This window comes from Chaetodon trifascialis, chromosome 1, assembly GCF_039877785.1.
Source record: "Chaetodon trifascialis isolate fChaTrf1 chromosome 1, fChaTrf1.hap1, whole genome shotgun sequence".
Taxonomy (NCBI): Eukaryota; Metazoa; Chordata; class Actinopteri; order Chaetodontiformes; family Chaetodontidae; genus Chaetodon; species Chaetodon trifascialis.
The window spans coordinates 6,695,323-6,722,807 of record NC_092056.1 but is presented as its reverse complement, the minus strand read 5'-3'; the positions used below and the strand labels follow the sequence as shown (position 1 = coordinate 6,722,807).

Here is a 27,485-nt window from a genome sequence, read left to right as displayed (position 1 = left end):
GGAAATCACATACATTCAAAATGCCAATTGGGAGTGTTTCTTTTTTGTTTGCCTTGAGTAAGTAAGCACACAGGAAGAACTTTTCCAGGAATGCAGGACTGCTTTAGGATGTTTACTTGCATTACAGGGAGAAACAAAACAAGCAGCTTCCCACTAAAGCAGAAAAATTACCCCGAAAACACATCATCCCCACTCTGGAGACTCTGCCTTTCATCCTCTGCATGTCCCACCTTCACAACAACCTTTCAAGAACCACATGACTTTGTGTTATTGTGCGGTTGTATGTACACAAACAGGCCGTCTCACATAGAGCCGTCCCTTTTTAATCCTTTCTTCATGGTTGTAGTCGGTGTTTTCTGTATGTATTCCAGAATTTGTTAGATATTTGTTAATATTGTCTCGTGTGTTACAGCTTCTCTTTCAGGAAACCAATCCAGGAGTGCGATACGAGTACACAATCAGTCGAAACATCTCAGAGGACAACGATGTCCCTGCATCAGTTTTCTTCTGGAAATATGGCTCATGGACTGAGTGCAGCGTTACCTGTGGCACAGGTAAGAGAAACGGCTTCAGGCTTTGCGATAGATGGGCGACGCGGCGTTTGCTGTTGCATTGAACGTAAATGTCTGAAGACAAGCTGTGATCTCTGCATCCTGTCAGGAAGTGAAATTTTGTTATGATGCTGTCACACTTTCTCCAACTACAAACCTTTCTAATTCAAAAACAGTGCGATGACGCTTGACAGTAGAAAGAGAAGACATAAATTACAGCTGACCTGAACAACAGTCGCTGGTCCTTTAACCCCTCTTGACTTCTGTTCATAAAAATTCTCCCCGACATACACCAGAATAATACTCTGTAGAGTCTTTTTCAAACCTATGAGAGGAATTTTTAAGTACATCTAAACTGAGTAATCAGTGTAAACATGAATTAAACAGCTGAATGTTTTATCAGGTGTCCACAGAAGTCTGTTCTTTGCAGCACATGCAGCAGAATGTGAAGTTCAGCCATCAGATGTTTCTGGTTGTTATTTATGCAGACTTGCAGCCTTTTGATAAAGAACCAGAGATTTTATAATGCAGCTGCTTATTCAGTGGGTCAAAGTGCAGAACAAACACTACTGAGCAGGAAGAAGGACGCATCAGTAATGAAGTATTAGCTTCACAAGCCAGGCGTTGTTTACACTGTCTACAAATCTGCATTGAGCTATTTATCAAGTCGACAGTCTTCCAGGAGTCCTTCAGTGTGTGCTTTGTACTCTCTGATTTCAATCCACTGGACTGGAGTGATGGAGGCTGAAGTTGTTGGTCCTTTTGCTTGATTAGCTGCAGACATAAATGTAGCTGCACTTTATTTAGTCTAATACTTGGACGTTGGCCCTGAAAGCCATATTTGAGCCATTCCAAGTAAAAACTGCTTTACTCTGGACCTTCAAAATGGGAAATGCCAAGCCTGATGCCTCAAATTGCCCCAAAAACATACTGAATACATACTACAGTGCATGAACTACACAGTAAATAAACTGTGATGTGACTCTCAGTGAAATTTGAATTATTCTTTAATCATTTATAATTCAGGTTTATTTTAAACAGGTGTGATGGTCACTGCAGGGCCTCCACTTCACTGCTGAATAGGCAAAATTGGCACTTCCTGAAATAATTAAGTCTGTATTTCATTAGCATCATGTTATTTGGTTTCACATAATTGCTTCTTTTCTTTGCGCGTCCTTGCCTCTCCATCCTCTATCTTTAGCATGTTTTTCTTCCATTTCTCTGCTTGCACATTAGCATTGCAAATAGTTTTGATCTTTCGTCCTCTGTATTTACTCAGTAGTCATAATGCAGTTCTTTCTTAGCAGCCAGGTTAAGACATCTGTGTGTGCTGGTGGGAACTGCTGTGGGCCGTCTAGTCTTGGCTGGTTTCAAAAACTTGAAAGCGTGTTCTGAACTTTGCAGCCCGGCGAGTTGGAATGCCGGTTTGAAGGTGAAGCGCATTACTTAAAATGCCCCGAGAGCAGCATATTTAGTTTTCACAGCATAGTTGTTTGTAATAAGGGAGCAGTGCAGCATTGACAGCTTGAGAAGCCTTGAGTAGACATGCCTTTTAGTCCATACTGCTGTGAATACAGCCAGTTTGAGGAGTGCAGCTCGAGCACAATATGCGTTTTAACCTTTAGTATCCATCTTTGCTGTTACTTTAGAGAACAGCCCATCCTCAAGTGGTGTGAGATTTATTTCATTATTTTATTTTTCAGTCCTGTTATGGCAAGCAAAGTCACAAAATTGTCAGTAAAATTTCACCAACTTTCCAGCATATTACTTCAGCATATGAGAAAAAAAAAAAACAGAAACACATTAGTTAAAAAATTCTCGGCGGAGACGGTGTCTCCAGCTCTGATGGAGTGGAAATAAGCTGGTCTCCAGTGTAATTTTGACACTTTGCTGATGCAGAAAGGAGAGACATTTAGTTGTGCTGTCAAAATTATTGCGTTATTAACACGTTAATTAATTGACACTTTAACACTCTTTGTGACCTAGTGAACTTGTAGTTTTTTATAAGCTGTGGCCACTGCTAGTCTATGGCTAGTAACGTAAGAAAAACTACAGGATCCTGTTGTAAACCGGAAACAAAACAATAGGCACGCCCCACGCACGTGTTTGGTCTTGCCTGCTCGTTAGCTGTAAAAGAGTCGGCTACTGGTTTGTGTGGATGTCAAGCGCCAAACGCCGAAATGAATGCGAACAAGATTTTGAATGGAAAGTTTAGTTTCAAAAAGTTGCCAGATGGGTTGACTGACAAGACCAAAGTTATCTGTGTGTATTGTTGGTGTGAACTGAGTTATCGCCGTAGCACATCCAGTCTGAAACACCACTTGATGGCCAAACACACGGCGAATGCAAATTCTCCGCCGCCTCCTTGTCAAAACCAGGTGACAATGGACGGCTTTCGACAGAGGCATATGGATGCTGTTATGTTCAAAGGAATCTAAGAAAGGAAAGTTTAAGCCATGGTTTAACTGCACTATGGCCTGAGTCCTAGTTTACAATGATGTGCACTTTATTTTGGATCACCCTGTTTTGATCCCTTAGAAAGGGTTGTTGAAGGGGCTTTTTGGTAACCAAGTATTTATTTTTTTGTCATCTGTTTATTGACAGTGTTAAATTGTGTGAGATTTTACTGAAAATGTAAACGCTCAAAGTGAGAATGTTAGTGTGAAATATAACGCTACACGTTGTTGTTTTCAATAAAAAACATTTGCACAAAGCAAGCCGATCCACTTTTCCATGTTGATAACAATATTAAAATGATAATTCAAGGGACATTTAGAATAGATAAAAATGTGCGATTTATTTGCGATTAATCGCGAGTTAACTGTGACATTCATGAGATTAATTGCGATTAAATATTTGAATCGATTGACAGCACTAGTTTTTAGACCTTAAAGCCATCAAACGTGATGTGGATTAATAATTTGAGCATTAAAACATTCATGTGGTCTCATATGTCTTTCAGTGTGTGATGGTGGATCCTGGTTTTCTAACACATTAATATATGCTGTTCTGTATTCAGTAATGTTACATTAGTGCTCTACATGGTGCCCTGCAGGCACGAGTCTGTTATTATTATTATTATTATTATTATAATAATAAGATGCAGCTGGTGGCCCTGCAATCGGCTGGCGACTGGCTCAGGGTGTACCCCGCCTCTCGCCCATTGTAACTGGGATAGGCTCCAGCCCCCCGCAACCCCGAAAGGGATAGGCGGTATAGATAATGGATGGATGGATGGAAGATGCAGCTGGGAGCTGTGTGTGTGTGTGTGTGTGTGTGTGTGTGTGTGTGTGTGTGTGTGTGTGTGTGTGTGTGTGTGTGTGTGTGTGTGTGTGTGTGTGTGTGTGTGTGTGTGCTGAGTGACAACAGCTTTTCTCTCTCCTCTCGGTATTCCAGGTGTTCAGAGGCAGATTGTTCACTGCGTGGAAAAGACAACTGGGATAGTGGAGGAGCACTTCTGTGACCCCGTAACCCGACCTGACGATAACCAAACCAGTTGTAACAAGGATCCGTGTCCAGCCATGTGAGTTTCCCTCCCGGACATCATTTACAAAATGACACCAGCAGTATTCACAGACACACACTCAGAGATAAAGACACGTGTTGGTCACTGCTCCTTGTAGTGTGCATGGAAAGCTACCAAGCCTGAAGTTCCAGCTGCTGGAGCCACAGGTTCAGTGTTCAGTGTGATGACAGTATATATAACATGAATATACCGTATCACAGTGAGTAAAATGCTAATCTGTGCAGGGATCCAACAGAAGCATGTAGTGAAGAGACAGTCACAAATCAAAAAACTATAATAATAAGTTTACATTTCAGTAGATTACAGTAGACTCTTAAAGTTCACATTGCTCTGAGATTATAAGCAGGACTAGTTTGTGTAGGAAAACATGAAATAGCTGCTGAAACATTGCTCTCAAAGCCGTTTGCCTCCCTGAATTGTGTCTATGCAGGAGCTATTTTCTCACCTGCTGTTGATTGAGCATTACTGGGAGCATTTTGTGTGGAAATTTAAGGAGGAGCTCTCGAGGACAAGAGGGACCTTTTGGAGAATAAATCTTGTTTCCTGCCCTAAAAATCCTCATTTTCACCCCCACACCTTGATTGTTTCGAAGTCTCCCAGAATTGAAGACAAATTATAGTTATTTTGAAAGCACCCTCCTCACATCAGACGTCACATCACAATCGCCGCTTTTCAAACACTTTTTCTCCAGGACATTTTATTGTAGCTGGTTGAGATGTGATGAAACAGCTAAATATCCTTTCAGAGAAGCACTTTTTGGCAAATTGCTCAGCATCGGGTCCAGTGCTACAGATGCTCATTGTCCACTTACGCCCTGTTCCGGGCTGCAATCCATTTCTGGCACAATGTTAGCTGGCATCGGCTCCAGCCCCCGACAACCCTGCATAGGTTATAGATGGATGGATGGATGGATGGATGGATGGATGGATGGATGGATGGATGGATGGATGGATGGATTTTGCAGTACAGCTAGACTCTCACAAGAACTCTGAAGAAGCAATGCATACACATGTTGCTTTGTGCGTGTCGCAAAAGATCAGCAGCAGCAATGTTGTTTTTTCATTGGAAGATCAGATGCATTCCTGCTGTTGGACATCAGTAATTGCAGGGGTAACTGTAAATGGGCATTTTAAAGTTAGTTTTCCTAACTTTCTAATGAATAGTCATAGTTTATTTTGAATGAAACCAGGAACTGAGTGGCTAATCAGACATAGCTTCAACTGCTCTTTCAAACCAGCCAGCAGGTCTTTCCAGAAAAACACCAGTTTGTGGTTCAACACATGAAGATTCACACTTGCTGCCATCAAATATAACTTTTGATAGTGACAATAAAACGTTCAGTAATGCTGAGCTTTGAAAAAACACATCAACAGGATACACAAAGCAAACTTTTATCAAAAGGTCTCAGTCTGCCTTTATCACCCTCTTACAAAGTAAACATAGTAATAATAACAGTCGTTCAATCTCGTTTCGACTTTTTGCTTGTTACAATATAATCCACCTCTGGGTGAGTCAGGGGCTGAAAGTTTTGACAGACAGAAATGTCACTATTTACCACTGCTAGCGACCAGCTATTAAGACCTCAAAGACACAATATGGATAATATTGCTGGCGGACAATAAAATCCTACTCGCTGAACCTCTCCAGTTGTCATCTAAATATGTATGTATGAGTCATTTGTATTCTTACGGCGGTAAAATCTTATTATTTTCCATCTCAAGTGGACAATTAAATTACAAACATTTGCATCCTTTGTGTCTGTGTGCAGATGGTGGGTCGGTGAGTGGCAGAAATGCTCAGCGAGCTGTGGGAGCTCAGGCCAGACTAAAAGGACGGTGCTCTGCATCCAGGCAGTAAGTGCTGAGGAGCAGAAAGCCCTGCAGCCCAGCGAATGTGAACACATGCCCAGACCTGAGTCACTGTCCTCCTGCAACACACACATCCCCTGCCCCGCTGACTGGACCACCGGCAGCTGGTCAAAGGTGAGTCCGCCTTGGAATGCCATGTGCAACGTGTTGCAGCAGAAATTCTTCCAGCTCCTGTCACATTTTCTGAAAAGGTCTTTTTGTGAAAGATGGTGTTAGATTATGTAACTGCAGAAAGTCATTCATGCTCTGTCTCCGTCAGGCTGGCAGCATGTGTCACATCTCAATTATTTTCAGAGGACAAAATCAAGAGATTTCTTTTTTTTTGAAGTGGGGCTGGATGATGTACTTATCCGCAATCAGAGTATTGTTTACAGTAGATGGCGGTTGGCATGCTTCCAGTTTGGAGAAGCACCACCACAGATGCTAAGCAATGTTCTGCTCTGGATGGGGGCAGCAGCAAAAAAGGCCCACCCAAAGTCAATATCAGTTTAATTGTATGGTGTATTTTGTATAGTTTATATTTGTATTTTGAGTATTTCCATTGCTTGACTTTGCTCCCAGGGAACCCTTTCTGACAGGGAACTCAAGGAGTTACCATACTTTCTTCAAAGCCAGCAGACCCCTTTGATAAAAACAGAGGTCAGGGGTTGCTGGTCGACCACTGCCTTGATCACTTTGTTTGTGTCGTTGTGTGAATATTATACCTGCTTAACATCAGCGTGTTAGCATTTTCACTGATGCTTCAGTCCTGGTGCCTTTGGCTGTGACTCTGAGGACTTATACTTTATTGTTAAACCCTCAGTTTTAAAGGAAATGTATGTTTGGCTTCATCATGATCTTTTGTCTCTTCTTCTGTGCAGTGTTCACTGACTTGTGGAAGTGGAGTACGCCGCCGTAATGTAACCTGCTCAAGAAACACAGGCGTAGGCTGTGACCCCCAGAGGAAGCCCCTTGGCATCACCACCTGCTACATCCAGGACTGTCCGCAAGTGGTGGATAACTTTGGAATTGACTGGTCTGGAAGCGGCTGGTCGAGCAAAGAAGTGCTCAATGAAATTAACTCCATACCCGAAGTCAAACCTCCTCCCAAATACAGCACCACCCGAGCCCAGCCAAGAAATCACAATGGCGTTGTCGAGGGAGATTTTCACTACCACAATAACATTGAAGATATCGATCGCCCTGCGGAAAACAGTGTTCAAGTCGATGATTTTTACTACGACTATAACTTCATTAACTTCCATGAAGACCTGTCGGATGATTTTGAGGGCGACGGGAAAGATTCAGGGGAGAGATTCAGCGCTCCTCAGGAGGCCAAGCCGACCGGCAGCGTGACAGAAAACACACACATGGAAACTACGAGAGCTCCAGCAGCCATTTCTGTGAATTCAATGGTAACTGCCTACACTTTGGAAACTGAGGAGCCAGCAAACACGAATCTAGACAACATGAAGGAAAATGGAAATGCAGCAAAACAGGACTCTGTGCAAACCAGCTCTGAAAATATGGATGACTTTCTTTCTGAGGATTATCTACTGCCTGTGTCTACCACTCGCTCACCACTGGTGTCTACAACTCAGCACGCACAAACACTAAAAGAGAGACATGACAAAACCATTAGCACAGTGCATAGTCTAGTTTTCACTACAAAGCAGCCTACACAGGATGTGAAATATTGGGAGGAGGCTGAAAATAACTATGAGAGTTTCACTGAGGAGGACAATGTCGCTGAGAATGTCACTGCGACTCCAAAACATCCTGATCCCGGATATCAAACCACTATTAATACTGTTGTCGCTACAACAGCGAATGCTCAGGAGACGCAGGAACATGGTGACTATGAGTATAGTTACGATGAAAAAAGTACAACAGCTCTGGATATCTCAGCAAACAAAGACGATGTAGAGACTCCAGAGTCCACGTCAGAAACTATGATTCAGGTTCAGACCGAAGTCCAGCTGGACGAGAGTGCTTCAGAAATACCTCAAATAACAAATCCATCAACATTGTTCCCACCTGTCTTCACATTGGGGGAGGCTGATTTTGATACAGTATATGCCACTAATCAGTATTCATGGGATACTGACCTTGACCTCAGTACAACCTCATTCCCTGCCTCTGAGAAATCCACTCCTCTTCCTGTTCCCTTCCTGCTAATCTCAGGTAACCAAGAGGCCTCTGATGACTCTGCATCATTAACTGGAACAGAAATCATACCTCCTACAAGCCTGGGAGGAGCCACGCAGCCTTCTCCAGCTGACTTCCTGCCAGCTACAGTGAAACAGACAGAACCCGCCTTCACTGGAAGCACTGGAACAGGTTCCACATCCCGAGCTCCATCGTTTGATGCAGCTGATTTTGACTACAATGAAATAGTCGTTCCGATGAGGAGCAGCAGTAACAGAGATCCCGGCTCTTCGTACCAGCCTTCAACAAAGACAGCAGCCGCTCCTCGACGTAGCACAACAGCAGCACAGCGTGTGGAACCACCAACACCTGCTGCACCCACTTTGCCAACCCAGCCACTCTTTCCAGTACCAACACCTGCCTTAACTTCAGCCTCCACACCAGCAGCCACCGCTGCCTACTGGGTCACCGGCAACTGGAGCTCTGTGAGTCTGCATCAGTCCACATATTCTGGGAATCTGTATTTCTATTGTCAGACCAAGCACAAGTGTGTCTCATTATTTCTGTTTTTGTCTGTTTTTACTGTGCAGACACAATGTCTAGCTTTGGTCCCTGCACGTATTTAACTGAATTCTTTCTAAGGCACCATTTGACCAAAAGAATGTCAACCTACGTAACGCACATAGCGCATTTAACAAACAGTTGTTTCTATTCTAACTCCTGCTGTGTTGTACACAAGATTCAAGTAATTTGCATGACCAAAATATGCACAAAATCTCAGACTACACATGAATTGCTTTGGATTTCTCATGCATGCTGTTAACTAGTTCTGCATCCATTCCTCAAATTACAAATTGCTAGTAGTATTCTCATGTGATACAACATCTGTGGGCAGTGCTCCACCAGCTGTGGGCTGGGTGCCATCTGGAGGACTTTAGCTTGCAGTACTGGCTCAGACTCTGACTGTGATCTGGCTAAGAGGCCTGCGCCAGCCCAGCGATGTTACCTGCGGCCCTGCTCCACATGGAGGGTTGAGGAATGGAGTAAGGTGAGGCTGGAAGTTATATTATGCTACTAAAATGAATGTGTGATATGGTCATTGATTCAGCGTTGGTTTTTGCAGATTTTTACCTTGAAAAATTAATGGATTTTGTGCATATGCACTGCAGAAGGTATTATTTAAGTCCTATCATCATATGGATTTCTGTATTAATTTGCTAGCAGTGTAGCTGTCGGGATATCAGTGTCAGTCAGTTCACCACTTTGATCCAGAAATTATCAAATGGATTGCCGTCAAACTTGACACAGACATTCGTGAACCACAGAGGATGAATCTTAATGACTTTGGTGATCCCTTGACTTTAAGTGCAGAACAACTATTAGAAATATTATCATGAAATTTGGGACAGACATTCATGTTTCCCGCTGGATGAACTGACGTCAATAATCTTTTAGCTTTTACTTTAGCGCCACCCCGAGGTCAACATTTCTCTTTGGTTTAAGACACATACCTGTGAAAATAATGACATCAGCCTCAACTGTCCTTTATGTTTAAGATACAACTTTATTGATCCCATGCCAGGGGAAATTAAGTTAGCATTAATGAGCAATTTTCAGCATGTTAATTAGGTTAAAGGTAAGATTTTTGCTGTGCCTACTTTACAAACAGCTTCATAGAGACGCTGGAGTAGCTCTAGCCACATGGTGAATATTCAAAATAAACGCTGATTTGATATTTGTATAAAGCTGAAAAGTATGAGCCCTAAATAAGATTAAGATAATCTGTCCTGGATAAGTTAGTTGTTTAGATGGATGAGCATAAAAGTTTTGCTGAAGGGATTTTCTTATTAGAATTATGTACAGTTATTACTCCATGAAGATTTTAGGTTATCCATACAGTATGTAGCCAACTGGAACTCTTGTTTGTTCATGAGGACATTTTGCTGCACATCCGTCACTTCAGCTGGATTCATATCAGTGAAACTTCTTCAATGAGTGATGAAACCCATTAAAACCACACAGCAAAACCAGCTGCCTTAGAATCAACACTACTGGATGAAAACAGTAGCTCGTGCTGTTTGAATAGCAATCTTGCCATGTCTTTTCCCAGTGCTCTAAGAATTGTGACGGCGGCGTTCAGTCACGAGAGGTCCAGTGTTTTGACATGCGGGATCAAAGACCCCTGCGACCTTTCCACTGCCGGGCCATGTCCTCCAGGCCACAGACCCAAACGCCCTGTAACCTTCAGCCATGTCTCGACTGGTACACCTCCTCCTGGGGTCAGGTGAGTTTGGAAAAAATGCACTGGTGTGTTCTCTGGGTTCTGAATAGGATAGAATGAAAGGAAATGTAGTGTTGAAGTGTGTATCTGGCAACATGCTGCATGTAAAAACCTCAGTTTTTGGGTCAATTTTCACAGTTTGTCCATTTGTGTTCCTTCATGAAGCAATGTAGTATCAAATTAAATGGTGTTGAGAGTGTGGCATGTACACATTGCATACATTTGTCAAACCATTCTGTGCATTGTGTATTTTTAATAGATTTATATTTGCATTTATATTGAGGTGCGAGCAATTCAGCAGCATTGCATTCACAACTGAAATGTCTTGGTTTGTACGGTTTCTTTCTTTTTGTGTGTGTGTGTGTGTGTGTGTGTGTGTGTGTGTGTGTGTGTGTGTGTGTGTGTGTGTGTGTGTGTGTGTGTGTGTGTGTTGTCCAGTGCTCTGAGGTTTGTGGAGGAGGTGAGCAGCAGCGTATAGTCACCTGTCCAGAGGAGGATCGATGCGACAGGGACCTTCAACCCAGCAACATCCAGTCATGTAATATTCAGGCTTGTGCTCAGTGGCTTACTGGATCTTGGGGACAGGTACACTGCATGTGTACACACACACACACACACACACACACACACACACACACACACACACACACACACACACACACACACACACAAATTCAAAGACAGACAGACATACAGAGGGAGACGCACAGAGACTGATCAAAGGATTTGGGAGTGACCAGAGAAATGAAGTCAAGTGTATTTGATGAATCTAGAACAGCCACAGGATGAATGTGGGATTTACTGATTATTGGATCAATGTAGGAAACTGTGATATTGATTAACAACAGAAGATGAATGTTGATAGACTCCGGGTGGACGGGTTTGTGTGTCAGGCTATGTAGTCTCTCACGTGGTCTTACTGTAGCACCTTCATTATTTGCCTGTTTGCCTAGAATTAGTATTGGCTTCTGCGATTGATTGGCAGAAAAAGAAATTCAACACACTGTTTTTACCTTTGTCACATCGAGTTAGTGCCAGCAGTGTTTTATAAATTCTTTTTAACTGTGGGTAGCCTTTAATGTCACAAATCCAAATGACCGAGCGTGAGCCATGTGGTTTATATACCGTCAAACAGATGCAAACAGCAGCATAATAACCCGACCCACACTGGGAATTATGGCTGTTACATGAATTTCATTTCCACCTGTCATGTCTTACACATGACTCCTGTCCACAAAGACGGGTCTTAATGGATTTTTTTAATCCCTGAACCACATCAGCAGTGGCAAAAACACCCTTTCATCTGCACACAGGCAATCCAGGAAATGATTATCACTGAGCACGTGTAAACACAAGCACAGCGCAATGCTCACAAAAGAGCTTGCTGTCAAACTGTCTTCTTGCTGCTTGAAATCTGTCAAAATATGTACAAATATAATATATTTGCAGGATATATTACATCCAGTGCTGCCAGATGACTCAAAGTATCCCAGTCTGAGTCTCAAATCTGGCCAATCATCAAAAAAGTAGTCCAATTTTTCATTTCTATGAAGGAATTCCGCTCCTCAGATCCTCCTGATGTTCGATGAGGTTTCCAGAAATTAAGAAGAAAAACAAACGTACTTTTTATTATCATTACATCACATGCCACACATTACATGCACACGCCATGCTTTGTGAAGTTATTTCTCTGCGTTTGACCCATCCTGGAATGTCCTTCCTCCGCGGCGGACCAGGAGCGGTGGGCTGCCAGCCGACAGCGGCGCCCGGGGACCCAGCTCCTTTCCGTCACCCTTGGTCAGGTGGTGATCTTTTTGCATGTTTTTATTGTGGTTTTTTTATGGAGGATACCCCAGGTGAACACAGGGAGAACATGCAAACGCCACACAGAAAGACCCCCCTTTTTCCTTAAGCAGCAGGCACTGAAGGCATGGTGGACGCCCCTGCCGCCCAGAGCGGGAATCGAACTGGGACCTTCTAGCTGTGAGGCGACAGTGTTACCACCATACCACCGTGCCACAGTTTTTTGCCTCCTTCCTCAACAACTACTGGACGGATATATGGCCTCTTATTTCCCTGCACAGTTTAATTAACTGATAAGGCATTTGGTTTTGACCGTCAGTTGTTGGTCGCTGCGTGATGTGCCCTGTCAGACTCAATCCTAATAACTGGAGAAGAGAGGAGACGAGAAGGGTCTGGCAACACTGATAATACTGCAAAGACCATGATAACAGAACTCCAACATGAATGCTAAGTTTTGACAATCTAAAGCTGTAAATCACATTATTGCATGAGAGGCAGGTTTCCATTAAATATGTGTTTTCTGTGCAAACATCTCTGCAGTGTTCAGCCTCCTGCGGTGGCGGAGTGCAGCGTCGCCTCATCAAATGCGTCAACACAAAGGCTGAGACGGATGAAGAAGTGGATCAGGCTCAGTGTGACCATGAGCTGCAGCCCGAGAGCACCCAGAAGTGCAACTTACAGGAGTGCCAGAGCGCCCCCTCTGGTGAGTAACTCAAAATGTCAACAAGCCTTCACTATGATTTGATGACACTGTTATGATTAAAAGGCATTACTCAGCTAATCCTCCTTTTATCTCTTAAGCATAGAACTAATAGACCAAAGTAATCAGTGATATTTATTTTTATTACTGTGATTATCACGGCTGCAGAGAGCAGTTGAGGACAGCGTGCCTCCAGCTGAGGGTTCAGTTAAAAAAACATTCCTGTTGTGAAGCTGCAGAGATCTGGATTTTGCAGCTGGCAGCATCAGCTCTCTTTGAACTTGCTTGCCAACATGCACTGTCCAGGCTGCCAAAAGAACAGTTAAACTTTACTCAAAGCACATTCCAACATCACCTTGCAGTCACATAGTCTGTGCCAGTGGATTTATTGTTATAACTCTTCTGACTGCAGCAACCACTCACTGTTGTTCTGTTGTTCTACAGATTTTTGAAACAGTGCATTTACTTTAGAAATAATCTCTATACTGTGATTCCTTTTCTTGGATATTTAGGAGATATTGCAGGAACACTGCAGGCACATGTTGCATTTATAAGCATGTGCGCAGTATGTGAAAAAAAGCTAGTGGATGGAATTTTGTTGTGCTTTAACATCGTGTGTCAGTGTTGCATACATTTCAGCAGCAACTATACGAATGAACTAAAAGCTTTTCTCTTACAAATAATGTGTGTTTAAACCTCGATTGCAGGGCAGAATCAACTTTTGGTTTACATAAAGGGTGACACAGTGGCTCTTTTGTCAGCACTGTTGGCTCACAGGAAGAAAAAGTTTGGATGTTCTCACAGTGGTTGCCCCAGTTTTCTCCCAAAATCCTCAACCATGCAGATGAGGTGAACTGCAGCCTCTGGGTTGTTTGTAGCACTTCAGTCGCCCCTGAACAGGAGAAGCAGGTGTAGAAAATGGTTGAATGGACATGTGCATTTGGTTTACTTGACGGAAGTATATTGGTAGATGAATTAGAGAAAAACAAGAAAGGCTAAAATTCAGCATTGGATCATGAAGCGTTTCTGGTTTAGTCAAAAATGTCTGATGTTATGATTAATTAAAAAAAATAATAATGGAAAAACAAAAACAATTAAAGATGTTCAAATGAAAATAAGAAAATATATTATAGTTTTCTGTTTTATAATTGTCAGTTATCACCTGTTTTTTACCTCATATGAATTAAACAGAACATACAGAGACCTTTGACATCCTGGAAATAAACTGTGACTTTAATTGATTCCTGACCTTTAAAAGCACCTTTAGTCCTAACTACATGTTTCAGCGGCTCCCCTTTCACTTCAGCTTGCTTTCATTGGTCACCGCCTTAAGCAACTCAAGCATAATCCTCATTTCACTTGTAAATGAACTTTTAAATGGAAAATACATCCCCAGAAAAACAGACCTTATGGACCCAAAGGTCATTTCAGAAGATTGTGCACATTTCCACTAGATTCACCAGTTACCTCTGTGGGATTGAAAGCCATCAACACAATAGTTTATGCTGATCATGCCACAGGCTTCAAGGTCGTAGCCCAGGTCGTGACTTGATTTTATTTCTATACTGTGCTTTGCCAAGCAGAGCAGAAACGCCTGCCAAAATCCCTCATCTGAAACCCTGCAACCCCTCTGGTTCAATTGTTGATTTGGTGAATTGAATTAATGTGAATGATGTGTTCACCAGAAATAAAACTAGCCCATAATTTGCCACTCAGTCCAGCTGTACTCAGAGCAGGGAGACGATAACACAGCCAGCTGAAGCATGCGCTGCTACGTCCTGCAAAACCACATCCATCCGGGTGAAATACCAACCTTTTAGGGAGTCCACATGGTTAACATTATACCAGCAATATTGGCATGTTATCATTGTCATTGTGAGCATGTTAGCATGCTGACGTTAGCATGAAGCTCAACGCACAGCTGTGTTGAACTTCAGCCTCACGGAGCTGCTAGCATGGCTGGAGCCTTGTTTGTGGATTGCTGTGGTATATTTTGACCCCGCCTGTTGTATAATAGGCCAGTTGTGTCATCAACATGATGATGATGACATTGTGTCAAACCTCCTGCATGTGGATGTGTTTAAATGGGGATAAACTGTGGGTGGCTCATCTATAGTTTGTTTATACGTGCTGAGGAGGGACTCTGCCCAGAACGTCTGCGCTTTGACTTTATTGCACCTTAGTCGTAGTGTGCAGCTCTTTCATTTCATCGTTTATTATTACCAAATCCTGGGAAACAGTCTGAGATCAGTGTTCGGATTTTCTTGCTTCCTCTTGTGAGATCCATCAAATCCACAGATATGAGTTATGAGTTTGACAGTGATACGAGGAAAGAGGAAGAACCCAGATGTCCGGTGATTTCTCTGAGCACAGGGCATCTGAAAATGCAATTGACACAAGAGAAAATGGCCTTAAAGCAATAAGCTTAGGGCAAATTTCACCTTCTGCTGATACTGGCTGCGGTCAGGGCTGCTGTTGACTGGACAGTGACTGTTTGCGCACGAGAGATTACCAAGACGGCCAACATGAATTAAGGTTGTGCTTCTTGAGAAGTCCAACAAAAGGTATCCTAAAAACAAACACAGAGGTGCTCATACAAAATAAGGTCTCAATTTCCGACTGATTTCCTTTATTGAACCTGTGCAGTCGCAAAGGAGAAGTGGCAACCAAAGAGAAATTGCTTGCATGCTTTATTTCAGGGGTATCCAATATGAAATGGTACCATCTTTTTTGCTACATGAAGCCTTTTGCCGTACTCAGCCGTCAACGGCAGCACTGTTGTGACTGGGAATCCACCAGCGCTTTCTCTGATGACGCCACAGCACAAGACCAGTGGAAAGGCTGACTGCAGTCGCCTCAAAGGTCTTCTTTGTTAACCAGGCACGCAGAAGACGAGCTGGAACTTCTTTTTTCAGACTTTGATAGCGTAGAAGAAGGCATTTGCAATCAAAGCAGCTATTCAGAGCAGGAAAATTATCGGCTGCGAGTCTTCTTCTGCTTGAAACGCATGCACGGCGTGACATTCCATATTTTTTACTCTTTTTTTGTTAGATTCTTTGTTCACCAAAACTTTTCCTCTCAGGAGATCGAAGTTTATATCTGGCTTTGATGTGTGTCTAGAAAAGACTCCAAGTTACCTGCAGAGAAGAGCGGGTTATTTTTTTGTTTGTTTTTTCAGCATAAATGGTCCTCAAATAAACAAAACAGTAATATAAAAACATTGATCACCTCTGCAGCTCCCTTTTATGTCAGTGTCTAATTTAACTAAACATCATTTGTAATTTTTCGTTCAGTTTTCTCAACAGTTCAGTGGCATTTCTGTTTTATATCTGATATGAAATCTCAGTGTTGTTAGAGTCTGAACGCCGGCTTTGCTGACATTTTGAAGGCATAGAGGTCTGAAAGTGTTTCTGTTGAAAGTGTTATTGTAAATATCTGAGCCGTACGATAACGTGGCAGCAAACAGCCGGCCGAGTTAGCGCTGTGTGATCCTCCATCTCGCTTGTGTTTTGTTCAGTGAGGCAGTCTGATTGTTGCAACTGTCATTGTTCCCTCCCTGAAGTCAAGGAAAGCCTGGGAAGCTTTCAGTCAGAAGAGGCGCAGACAGCAGCATGTGTGATCTGCCTTACAAACAGACCAAATGTGGAATTCATGTTTTCACATGTGAGACGTGTCATAAAGAGATACACAAATACTATTTGTTAAGAAGACAAAGAGAACAGCAGACTGAATCCAAAATGTTTGGGCAAATACTGAAAATGTAATATATTAGCCACACACTGGAGGCTTATTCAAACCAAATAAGACTGTTGTGCAAGTGTAAAAGCCTGCAGGGAAACATACGCACACACACTCACAACCTCGTTTGCAAGAAAGTTGGGTCACTGTGTAAAATGTAAATAGAAACAGAATTTGATGATTTGCAAAACAGTGAAACCCATATTTCACTGACAAGACCACATATCTAATGTTGAAACTGAGAAATTTCATTGTTTTTGAAAATTATATTCTCCTGATTTTGATGGCAGCAACATGATTCAGAGAAGTTGGGACAGGGTCATGTTTACTGCTCTGCTGCATCACCTCTTCTAACAACACTGTAAGTGTTATCACTTCAATGGGTGACAGGTGGGGGCTGCAGGCAGGCCCTCCCTCAAAAAGACATCTACTTGGCAGCACGTGTTGCTCTAAAACCTGTTTGTTTGGATCAGCATTCATGGTGCCTTCACAGTTGTGCAGGTTAGCCATGCCATGTGCACTAATGCACCCCCAAACCATCATGCTGGCATTTTAACTGTGCACTGATAACAAGGTCCTTCTCCTCTTCAGCCCAGAGGACGCAGCGTCCATGACTTTTCCAAAAAGAAATTCAAGGACAGGACAGTTTTCCACTTCGCTTCAGTCCATATTAAATGAGCTCCGGACCGGAGAAGGTGGCGGTGTTTCTGGATCTGGTTTATATCTGGTTTCCTCTTTGCATGGTCGAGTTTCAGCTTGTATTTGTGGATGCAGCGATGAACTGTGTTCACAGACAATGGAGTTTGGAAGTGCTCCTGAGCTCATGCTCTGTAGTGGACATCACTCACTATGTTTACATGCAGTCAATATTCGGGTTATGGTCAATATTCCGGTTTCTGAAACATTCGGAATAACCTGTTTACATGCATGAGCAAACAGGGGTAATCAATTGGGATATCCCGATCAAAACGGCGACGCACGGACGTGTAGATGCACGGAAACGTCATGATGCAATGCGCGTCATTTCAAAAACAACAACGACAACAACAGCTGCACAGTGGATGATGAACAGCCTGGGAACAGTAGCAGTCGCCTTCGTTTGCGCTTTGGTGCTGGTGCTGACCCGCCACCAGTACTTCACACTGTTCTGTCTCACTTTCTTCATTAATGGAAGACGAGAACGTGAAGAAATAGGAAATGGAGCCGGAGCTGTGCCATCCATATCCATGCTACCTGCACTCAAAAGACCAAGATTCCTTATGAATAGAACATGCGCAGAACAGAAATTAATGTTCCGTTCGATGGGGATATTCCGCTAGGCGTATACATGACCAAATATTCGGGTTAGAAAAGGAGTAACCCAGGGAATATGAGCATATTCCGGTTTTTCAGGGGTTGTTTATATGGCCGTGCGCAACTGGGTTATTGCTGATATTCCGGTTATGAAAGGGTTTCTTGACTGCATGTAAACGTAGTGACTGTCCACTACAGAATCGTGCCTGTTTTCAGGGCCTGAAGATCATCAAATATTGGTTTTCAGCATTGTCCCTTGTACACAGAGATTTCTTCAGATTCTCTGAATCTTTTTTTTTTTTTAATTTACTTTTTATTGATGAATTTTTAACAATTTATACAGAACAAAGAACAGGAACAGTTGGGGTGGGGGTACCTCTACCACACAGCATCTTCACATATCTTCTATCCATCTTGGCAGCAGTCATGGTTAGTTAACAGTTTTACATAAAATCAGATTTTATATGCTTGACATATTCTGTAAATTTTGACCAGCTGGTGTAATGAAAAAAACGCATAATATTTTTCCAACAAAATTCACCCACTGGATTTCACAGATGCGCTCCCAGTCTTCCTCAGTTATCATAAAACTTCCTTCTTTCCCATTTTTCTTTCACATAATATGTGCCCCCCCAACACACACACACACACGCACGCACGCACGCACGCACGCACGCATGCACGCACACACACACACACACACACACACACACACACTCTGCAGCATGTTGTTGTACAACTTAGAGATAATTTTGGAGGGAAATGTTGATTTTGTAAGTGACATAAATGTTTGAATCGGCCCTTGGTCAGTTGAAGGTATTTTAATGTTCTGGTTGAAATAGGCTTTTCTCTGAATCTTTTAATGACTTTATGCACTGTAGACAATGAAATTCCAAAATTCTTTGCAGGTTTACATTGAGAAACATTCTTATATTGTTGCCCTATTTTCCATTGCATTCAGTCACAGAGTGGTGAACCTCTCCCCACCTTTCCTTCAGACTCACCCTACGTTTACACGTAGCAGGGTGTTTTGGAAAACGGATATTTTGGTCCCTCCGTTTTCAAAAATAACATCATGCACACAACATCGTTTTCAAAAACGTTGTCGTTTACATGAACCTTGATAAACACGCTGTCGAGCGCATCATAACTATGCCAAACCAACGGGCGCGAGTGTAAACATAGGTCGCTCACGTGACGTTAAGTATTCAGTCACATGTTGTGACGTTTCAGAACCTAAAACGCCGTTTAACCCTGTTTACACGCCAACAAATAGCCGGCGTTTTCAGAAATCTCCACTTTGGCTGGAGTTTTTAAAAATGATCATTTTCTGTGGGAAAAAAACTCTGTTTACGTGTAAACGAGAGGCCAAACCGCATGAAAACACATGCGTTTTCCCTAAGTGTAAACGGGGTCTCAGCCTCTCTTTTTATACCCAGTCATGTTACTCACCTGCTGCCAGTTAACCCAATCAACTGTGAGATGATCCACCGGCTGTTTTCTTTCAGCATTTCACGACTTTCCCAGTCTTCTGTCGCCACTGTCCCAACTTTTTTTGAAACGTGTTGCTGGTATCAAATTCTAAATGACTGTAATTTAATTCATATCAGAAACATCGCTTAAAAATAGAGGAGATTAGTAATCTCCACTAATTCTTCAGTACTCTAAAGTGACGCAGCAGAAGGTCGGTGTGTCCATCATACAGAATGTACTTACGTGTGATAAAAACGTTATCTTCAAATCAAATCAACTTTATTTATATAGCACTTTTCATACAAAAAAAATTGTAGCACAAAGTGCGTCACAAAACAAACAACAGAAACAAGAACCCGGCCCGCCCTGACGCTCTCTGGCAGGCTGTTCCACCGATAAGGGCCGTAATGGCTGAATGCAGCCTCACTGTGGGTTTTTGTCTTAATTCGTGGAATGGTTAAAAGGCCGGTACCAGAGGACCTCAGGGGCCGCGAGGGCTGATATGATAAAAGCAGGTCAGATAAATAAGATGGCCCAAGACCGTTAAGACATTTAAAAACCAATAAAAGAATCTTAAAATCGACCCTGAAGCGGACGGGGAGCCAATGCAGCGATTCTAAAACTGGTGTAATATGCTCCCGACCTCTAATCCTCGTCAGCACGTGAGCGGCTGAGTTCTGTAATAATTGTAGGCTATTGATGTTCTTTTTAGGAAGATAATCTTGATAGATAATCATAAATGTCAGTATCAGTACTTCTAGAAATGTAAAGGTCTTTCCATGTTCACAGTGATTGATTCAGATCTGACTTTGGCAGCATTTCATCTGACATTAACAAAAGTCTGTGTCAATATACCATGACCTATTGTGATGTATTGACTGACACAATACAGCAGTCTAATCAATGGCCAAAAATAGGACTGCTCTTTACCGTATATTCATGCTTTTGTCAGAGCCGTAAAATGAAAGCTTCTCAGCACTTTGCATCACCGGCTTCATTCCCAGGCAGGGTCCTGCTGTGTGGAGTTCACGTGTTCTCCCTGTGTGTGCGTGGGTTTCCTCTGGGTGCTCCAGTTTCCCGCGCTATTAAAAACATGTACATTAGGTTAACTCTCCTGTCAGTGCTCTTGACCAAGGCACTGGCTTAATAATAATCTTACTTTATGCACTTACAAAATGCCTCATACAAAGCACCAGCTTCAAATCAAGCAGATCATAAAAGCAATTTCCAGTAGAGTAGTAAACAAATAAAACCAGCGACAGGGAAGTCAGTAACAATCAAGTGATATCAGGAAAAGCTCTCCCATAAAAGTAAGTGTTCAGAAGAAATTTGAAGGAGGTCACCAATACAAACCTCCTCAGGCAGTTTGGGGCTCTGACTGCAAATGTTCTGTCACATCTAGTTTTCAGCCACCCTTTGGAAAAGATAAAAGACCTCTGCCTGAGGATCCCAGGCTCCCAAGAAGTCAGATACTCAGCATGGAGGGAGGCCATGAAGAGCCTTTAAAGTTAATTCTAAATCCCAAAAATCAATTCTAAAACATACTGAGAGCAAGTGCAAAGAGGCTGAAGCAGGCATGATGTGGCAACTTCACTTGGACTTTATTAAAAGCCTGGCAGCTGAGTACAAACTGGAGCCAATTAATAAATTTTTGGTCAAAGCGGGTGAAGAGGCTGTTGCAAAAGTCGAGGCGTGAGGAGATGAAGGTGTTTGCTCTCCATGTCTTTGATCCCGGGGCGCTGCACAGTGCTGCTCCTAATACTGCTCCTAATTCTTAGGATGGGTTTAATGAAGAGAACGAATTTCTCTGACTTAATTTTAATATCCTCCTTTTGAACGTGGCTGCACATAGAAACTGAGACGAATGCGGTGACACGAGCCACGTGTAAGACTGTGTGAGCCCTGGACACGTTTCCATTTTGTACACCTGACAATAAATCTGGGCTGCTGGTTGTTAAGATCCCATCAGGAGGACGAGATTGGTGAGCCGTAGGAGGATGATATGAAGATGATGTGAGTTCATCCTTCACATGGACAGTACACGAGCTTGTGAAGCACAGGAGGCATTTATCAGAAAAAAGGCAACGTGACATATCTCGTCATACAGGAAGTGACGTTTTCTCCATTCAAATTTGTTGATTAACTTCTTTCCTGTGCTGACTCTGACTCTCTACATCCCAGACAGCCTCAGCTGTAAAGAAGTCACTGAACTCCCCGATCCTGAGAGCTGACCCCTGAGGAAATACACTGTACAGGAATATATGTATGAATTAGTGTGTTTCAGTTGCGTTGTTCTCTGGACTGTATGTGAGCGCAGCCTCGAGACAATTTCACCTTTCGTCTCGGTGGTTATTTGATTTGGTTGGATGGTGTCGTTTATCCCACCTGTACATGTGGTGTGCTTTCACTGCAAAAAAATAATCTGTCTTTGGTAACTTTTCATAGCGCAGACAAAATGTGGAAACTCGTATTTTAATGTTAATTATGCTCACTTTATGTCTTGCCTTAAAAAAAAACATGATTGGCTGCTATTTTCAAACCTTTAACCCTGATTTCAGCTAAATGAGACACCAGGAAATCACCTAACCTTAACTTCAATAATAATCAATAATATTAATATGGCAGTTTGTCAAAACAGAGTTTACGACAGCAGCGTGTTGCTGCTGAAAAATATTCAAATTTTCACATTATAACAAGATACATCAAGTATCATTGCATCATAGCTACGCACTGTTTAAGAGGCTCTTTCTGCAGCCCTCACGGCTGCATCGATTTTCCTCTGTTTTGAAAGGAGATTTTAAATGTCTTCTGCTGTTATACACGGTAACATCATGACATGTGATCTATGATTTATGGTGCATCTGCACAACCGTTTGCAGCCTTAAAGTAATGTCTAACACACAGTCTGTGCCTGCATTCAGCGTGCATGTTGTCTGGGAAAAGCAGAGGGGAGAATGGACGTCTGTCCTCATAGACAGATTCCCACAGCGCTGAGTTACCGTCAGGAGCCACATTGTGTGGTTGAAGGTGTCTGCGACGTTCTGATGAAAACTTTTCAACAAATTTTTTTTCAAGAAAACTTGAACTCTAAGTGGTGTTATTTATTTAATAGCAGGTTTATGTTCCTGAGTGGTCCTACACAAAGAAAAGCTTCAAATTTTAAGATACTGAGGCTCTTTTATTGGTATCAGAATTCAGAAATCGAACAGCAACATGCCAATGAATGTAATAATGACTAAAGAAAGGTTCAAAAGTCAGGAAAGTGAGTCTAGGTTAAGTCCATCTGCAGATTACCAGCCCACGGATCCCTGTGGAGGGCCATATTTTACTGTAATGGTACACCATTTACCCACAGAGGACTTTGTAGGTGAGGATAAGCTCTTATCCAGCAGCTGTCCAGTGAACTGAATCAAATGTGACTCTTCATAGATGCTGATCGAGCAGCAGCATTTCCACCACCTTCACTGGACATTAGAGATCCAGGTCTTACACTTTAGAGCAGCTATAATTATAAGTATAATAATACTGATGAGAATAAATGTAAATATAAATATAAATATAAATATAAATATAAATATAAATATAAATATAAATATAAATATGCTCCTCTGCTGATCTTGTTTTTATTTATCTTCAGATGAAGACATACATGTCATATAAAAATCATGCCTGAGTTTTTTACATACACTGATCTCCCTTCAGGTCCTGGTAGGCGGAGTTTGCATTAGATCAACTGGGTGCACCTGGCCAGTCCATCCAGAGTGCATTTAGGATCAGCTGTCCACCTTTCCCCTCTCACACTCCATCGCCTGCTCTCCTGCTGACGCCACATGTTTTCTTTGGTTTGGTTTAGTTTTATATTAGCTTTATTTTACGCCATGCAACCCTGTTCACTTTCACACATTCACTCACTCACACTACTGATCTGCCAATTGCCCAGTTTTCTCCATTTCTGTCAATACATCTGAATTGTTTGTTCTTCCCAGCACAAACATGTGCATCTCCTTCCTTTTGTCATGGCCCAAAGAGCCGGGTCGTGATTACAGAGAAGATGTGTTTAGTTCTTATAGTTTGTAGCGTTTAATTTTGGTTATTTTCGTTCAATGCTGTAATTCACCATCCTTGACACTTGGACCTTAAGATATATTTTTTCTATAAAACCATGCTTTTTCTAGTCACCAAATCTAAGGTTCTGTTTTCTCAGAATGCAAGAAAAGCATTTTCCTGCGGAAGTCCCACGTCCCACTGCTCCCCTTTGTTGTTTACTGTACTATATGGGGCATGCTGGTAAATGGGTCAAAGATAGCACATGGGGGTGTATAGGAGATGAGGAGCATACAGGAAATGCTGTGTGTTGAGTTGCAGCTGTGACCTTTGTACCCCTCTGATGTCATGGAGCCTCTCTCATCTGGGTGACATTGGAAATTCTGCACCCTGGAGTTTTTATATTAGAGCAGTGGCTTCAGCAGTGCAGCACGTGTCGGCCATGTTGAATGGTGCAGCTGTGGTTGGATTCAAAGTGCTTCCTTACAACTACAAACTCCTACTGTTTCCACTTTGTCTGACACTGCTTCTGGAGAAGATAATGTCATTAGGGTTTCATGACGTGCTGTGAATAATCATGGTCCTCGCAGGATGAATCCCAGTGATTTCCATGGTGCTCTGACCTTTCCTCTAACACCACCGTGTTCTCTCTACACAATGCTGAGATACATGATCTCAAAAATAGACTTAATGAATGGACAGATTTTGATTTAGGTGGCAGCTGATATCTGCAAGGATATCAGAAAATATCAAGAAGTAAGACAAAGCATTTGATTTAGAGTTGTAGCAGGACAATAACAGAACGTTGGAATGAGCAGTAAAGCTCAGGAAAGGCTCTTTTTAAATGTCATATATACCTGTTACACTTTTCTTTTTAGCGTCCCTTCTAAAATACTCACCAGTTTGCTTTCCGCATCAGCCATCTGCTGTCTGCACTCACACACAGCTTTGTGACTCCTGATTTACATACAAAAGCTTTCAGATCATCTATTCCGATAATCATAATGTCACACTTCATATGCAGACTGTGAAGACCCTGATGAATAAACAGTCAACTTGAGCTTTGAGCTGAGGGTTTGCAGGTCTCCGAGAACTTTGAGAAATAAATGACGAGCCATTGTTGGCACAGCGGGTTGCAATTTGCTGGAGGTTTATAGCTGGCTTATAATACTAAAGCTGTCTGTTAAAGCCATCAGCTGTGCCTCCGCCTCCCAGAAATGTCGAAATTATTCACCTGAACTGAGATTCCAGCAGGAAACTGTGGGGGTGGGGGGGTGAGGGGGGGTTGCCTTTGCAGTTACTCCCAAGCAGTGCTTGTAGGGATCGAAAGGACAGGTGGTAAAACTGACTTAATTCCTGAGAGAGCTCTGATTTCTGCCCACTTAGCTGCTCTCAAATGAGATGACAATGAGCTAAGAGCAAGAACAATATCAGGCTCTGAAACACTGAGTGTCTGATGAAGTGTAATGATTCAATAACAGCCCACACTGAAATCGCTGTCTGGCCTGGTTTTCCACTTTCAATCCTCTGCTGTAACTGCTGGCCATTTAAAACACCAGGGAGCGGGTCCTGACATGTTTGCTCTGGTCGATGGAAACAAACCTGTGTCCACTACAAATGTCTTTTGGATGCTGTTGTTGTTATCATAGTGGTTTGCCTTCTAACACAGCAAACAGTTGACGAGTTGTCTTCTGTTCTCGCCCCCATTCGCTGCACGCTTGTGGGAAAGTGGCAAAAAGTCCAGCAGCTACTTTTTCAAAATACATTCGATCACGCTGTTAACCCTTTCTTGGTTCACATACAGAGCAAAGTGTGTGGAATAGAAAAAACAGGGAGCTCCACTTGTGCGAGGGAAGAATATTTGTGCTTGTTATTAATCATCTGCCTCTGAGCAGACGTGTTCCTGAAAGCCAACAGCTGAAAAATAGAACAGGACGGGAACTTTATACTTCATGATTGTCAGACAATTTTGGTGCTGATTGCAATTTAAGAGATCCCTTAGTAATGCAGTTCCAGTGTCAGAGATTGGGGAAAAATCCTTGTTCTGTGCATAAATGCAGTCTAAAGTTTGGCTGAGTTAATCTAATTAGAGGCTTCGGCAGTCTGAGTTCGACATCTGAGAGTCAGATATGTTTTTAAAGTTAATCTTTGTAGCAACAACGCAGTGAGGAAGGAAACAAAAGAGGGAATTTTATGTTGGGCTGCAGTGGAGGGACTAACACAAATGAAAGAAAGTAGGGATCCACCAATCCTGCTTTGTCTCGCAACATGAAGCACTCCTGTTCACATACATTTCCTGTAGTGGATATGTGTTCAAACTAGACTTTCTGCAGCCTATGTTTGTCCTCTCGAGTGGCTTTAATGTGGATCCAGAATGAGCTTGAGCTTGATTCGCAGCATTTCTGTTTTGTGCTGAATACACATATGATGATTACTTTGCCTCCAAGGCAACAAAGCAAACTTAAGTGTAGACGTTCACTGAATAGCCAAAGCAATTATAGCAAATATACATTATATGTTTTCCACGAGCCAATCTCGTCTCCCGTTCCAGGAAAAGCATTCACAGCAGCAGGATCCTGATTTTATGTTTTTCTGTCTCACAAAGCTGTTGTTCATGTTGTCAAGGTGAGTGTGGAATTTGTTCACAAAGCTCATCATCACAACTGTGTCCACGTTTTCGAAAATCCAGTTCAAAATATCATGACTAACATCTAATTCGTGCTGATTTGATCTTAGGTGAATTTTTTTTCCCTCTCTGAGCTGTCTCGAGGAGTCTGGTTTTCTTTTAATCCGCAGAATAAAAGAAGGCATATTTATTAATTTTTCAGCCTCTACACATCTTCAGCAAGTCTCTAAACATTACCTGTGTTGAACCAAGGACAAAAGAGCAGCATGTGTGGCATGGCTCCCCTGCTCAGGGCATGTCTTCTGATGTTAAGAGGCTTACAGCCCTCACGAAATGCTTTTTATTCATGCTGTGATGATTTAACAGAGCGAAGTCTGCATCACATGTCTATGTGTCACCTCCCCTCTCTCTCTCTGTCTGTCACCCTCACAGGAGCAGCTTGTGTTCGTGATCGCCTAACGTTTCGCTTCTGTCAGACTCTCCGCTGGCTCGGCCGTTGCCACTTGCCCAACGTACGAGCACAGTGCTGCAAAACCTGCAGCCGGCGTTCCCGCTCCAGCAGCGCGTCCCGCCGCTGAGGTGCAGCACTCACAGGCCTCATCAGCAGGAACACCACTGAGTGATGAAGTAGAAATCATTCTTTAAAGTCAAAAATCTGAGCCCTTCCCTGGTTTCAACACCACTACAGGCTAATTATGAATTAGTCCCACTCCAAAACTCTGCAGGTTTGTGCTGATGAAGTTCTTTAGAGGGCTGAAATTAATTGGAAATGTAATTAAGTGAAACCTCTCTCTCAGCAAAACAACGAGAATGTAAATATTTGTTTGCACTTTTATTATTATTATTATGCTGTTTGACCAGGATGACATTTTATGAATCGGGATTTCTTTGTAACAGATGTGGCTCTACAGAAGGGGTCTTTTGTCAATCTAGCCATCTTAGTAATGCTTTATTACACATGTAGATTAACCTCTATGGTTGGTACAATGCTTTCATTTTACTGACAGCAGCTGAAACTCAACAGAATAAAACCGACAGGTATTCAAGTCATAATGTGTTTTTAAATATAACGTGGTACAAGTGTTATGAAGCAAGAAATAAGTGGTGCACAAATGCTTCATTTGGCATTTACAAATAATTGACCGTTAGCTAAGCCCTACCCCCCTTAGTTACTGTTTCTACACCTGGCAACCTGTTTTATCCCCCATGTCACATGATGCAGCACAGTGACAGATTGACTCTTGATGTGTTTAGTAATTTAAACAATGGGTACTTGACTTCAGACAGAAGTAGACAAAAGCAGGCATCTCCTTTCTGATGGAAACAAAAGAAACACCATTGTTCTTGTGCTGTAGTTTAGAGCTAGCTGTGTATTATACAATATGGTCAGAAAAAAATGCAAGCTCTAACCATTTTTTTCATTCTAACATCCAGTTTGGATGCTTAGCTTACATA

General features: G+C 42.4%; 2 protein-coding genes across 2 annotated transcripts in view; one reads left to right on the top strand and one right to left on the bottom strand.

Moving 5' to 3' along the window:
* Positions 1-27,246, top strand: part of LOC139330654 (A disintegrin and metalloproteinase with thrombospondin motifs 7) — a 70,244-nt gene extending 42,998 nt beyond the window's left edge. Inside the window, exons 16-24 of the mRNA XM_070961695.1 lie at positions 413-554; positions 3,948-4,074; positions 5,846-6,059; positions 6,806-8,557; positions 8,968-9,120; positions 10,183-10,356; positions 10,792-10,938; positions 12,697-12,859; positions 26,463-27,246. Coding sequence (XP_070817796.1) covers positions 413-554; positions 3,948-4,074; positions 5,846-6,059; positions 6,806-8,557; positions 8,968-9,120; positions 10,183-10,356; positions 10,792-10,938; positions 12,697-12,859; positions 26,463-26,608 — 3,018 coding nt within the window. The 3' untranslated portion in view covers positions 26,609-27,246. The remainder of the gene's footprint in view (positions 1-412; positions 555-3,947; positions 4,075-5,845; positions 6,060-6,805; positions 8,558-8,967; positions 9,121-10,182; positions 10,357-10,791; positions 10,939-12,696; positions 12,860-26,462) is intronic.
* Positions 1-27,485, bottom strand: part of LOC139330672 (ceroid-lipofuscinosis neuronal protein 6 homolog) — a 130,255-nt gene that overhangs the window by 85,713 nt on the left and 17,057 nt on the right. The gene's annotated exons all lie outside the window — the stretch shown is intronic.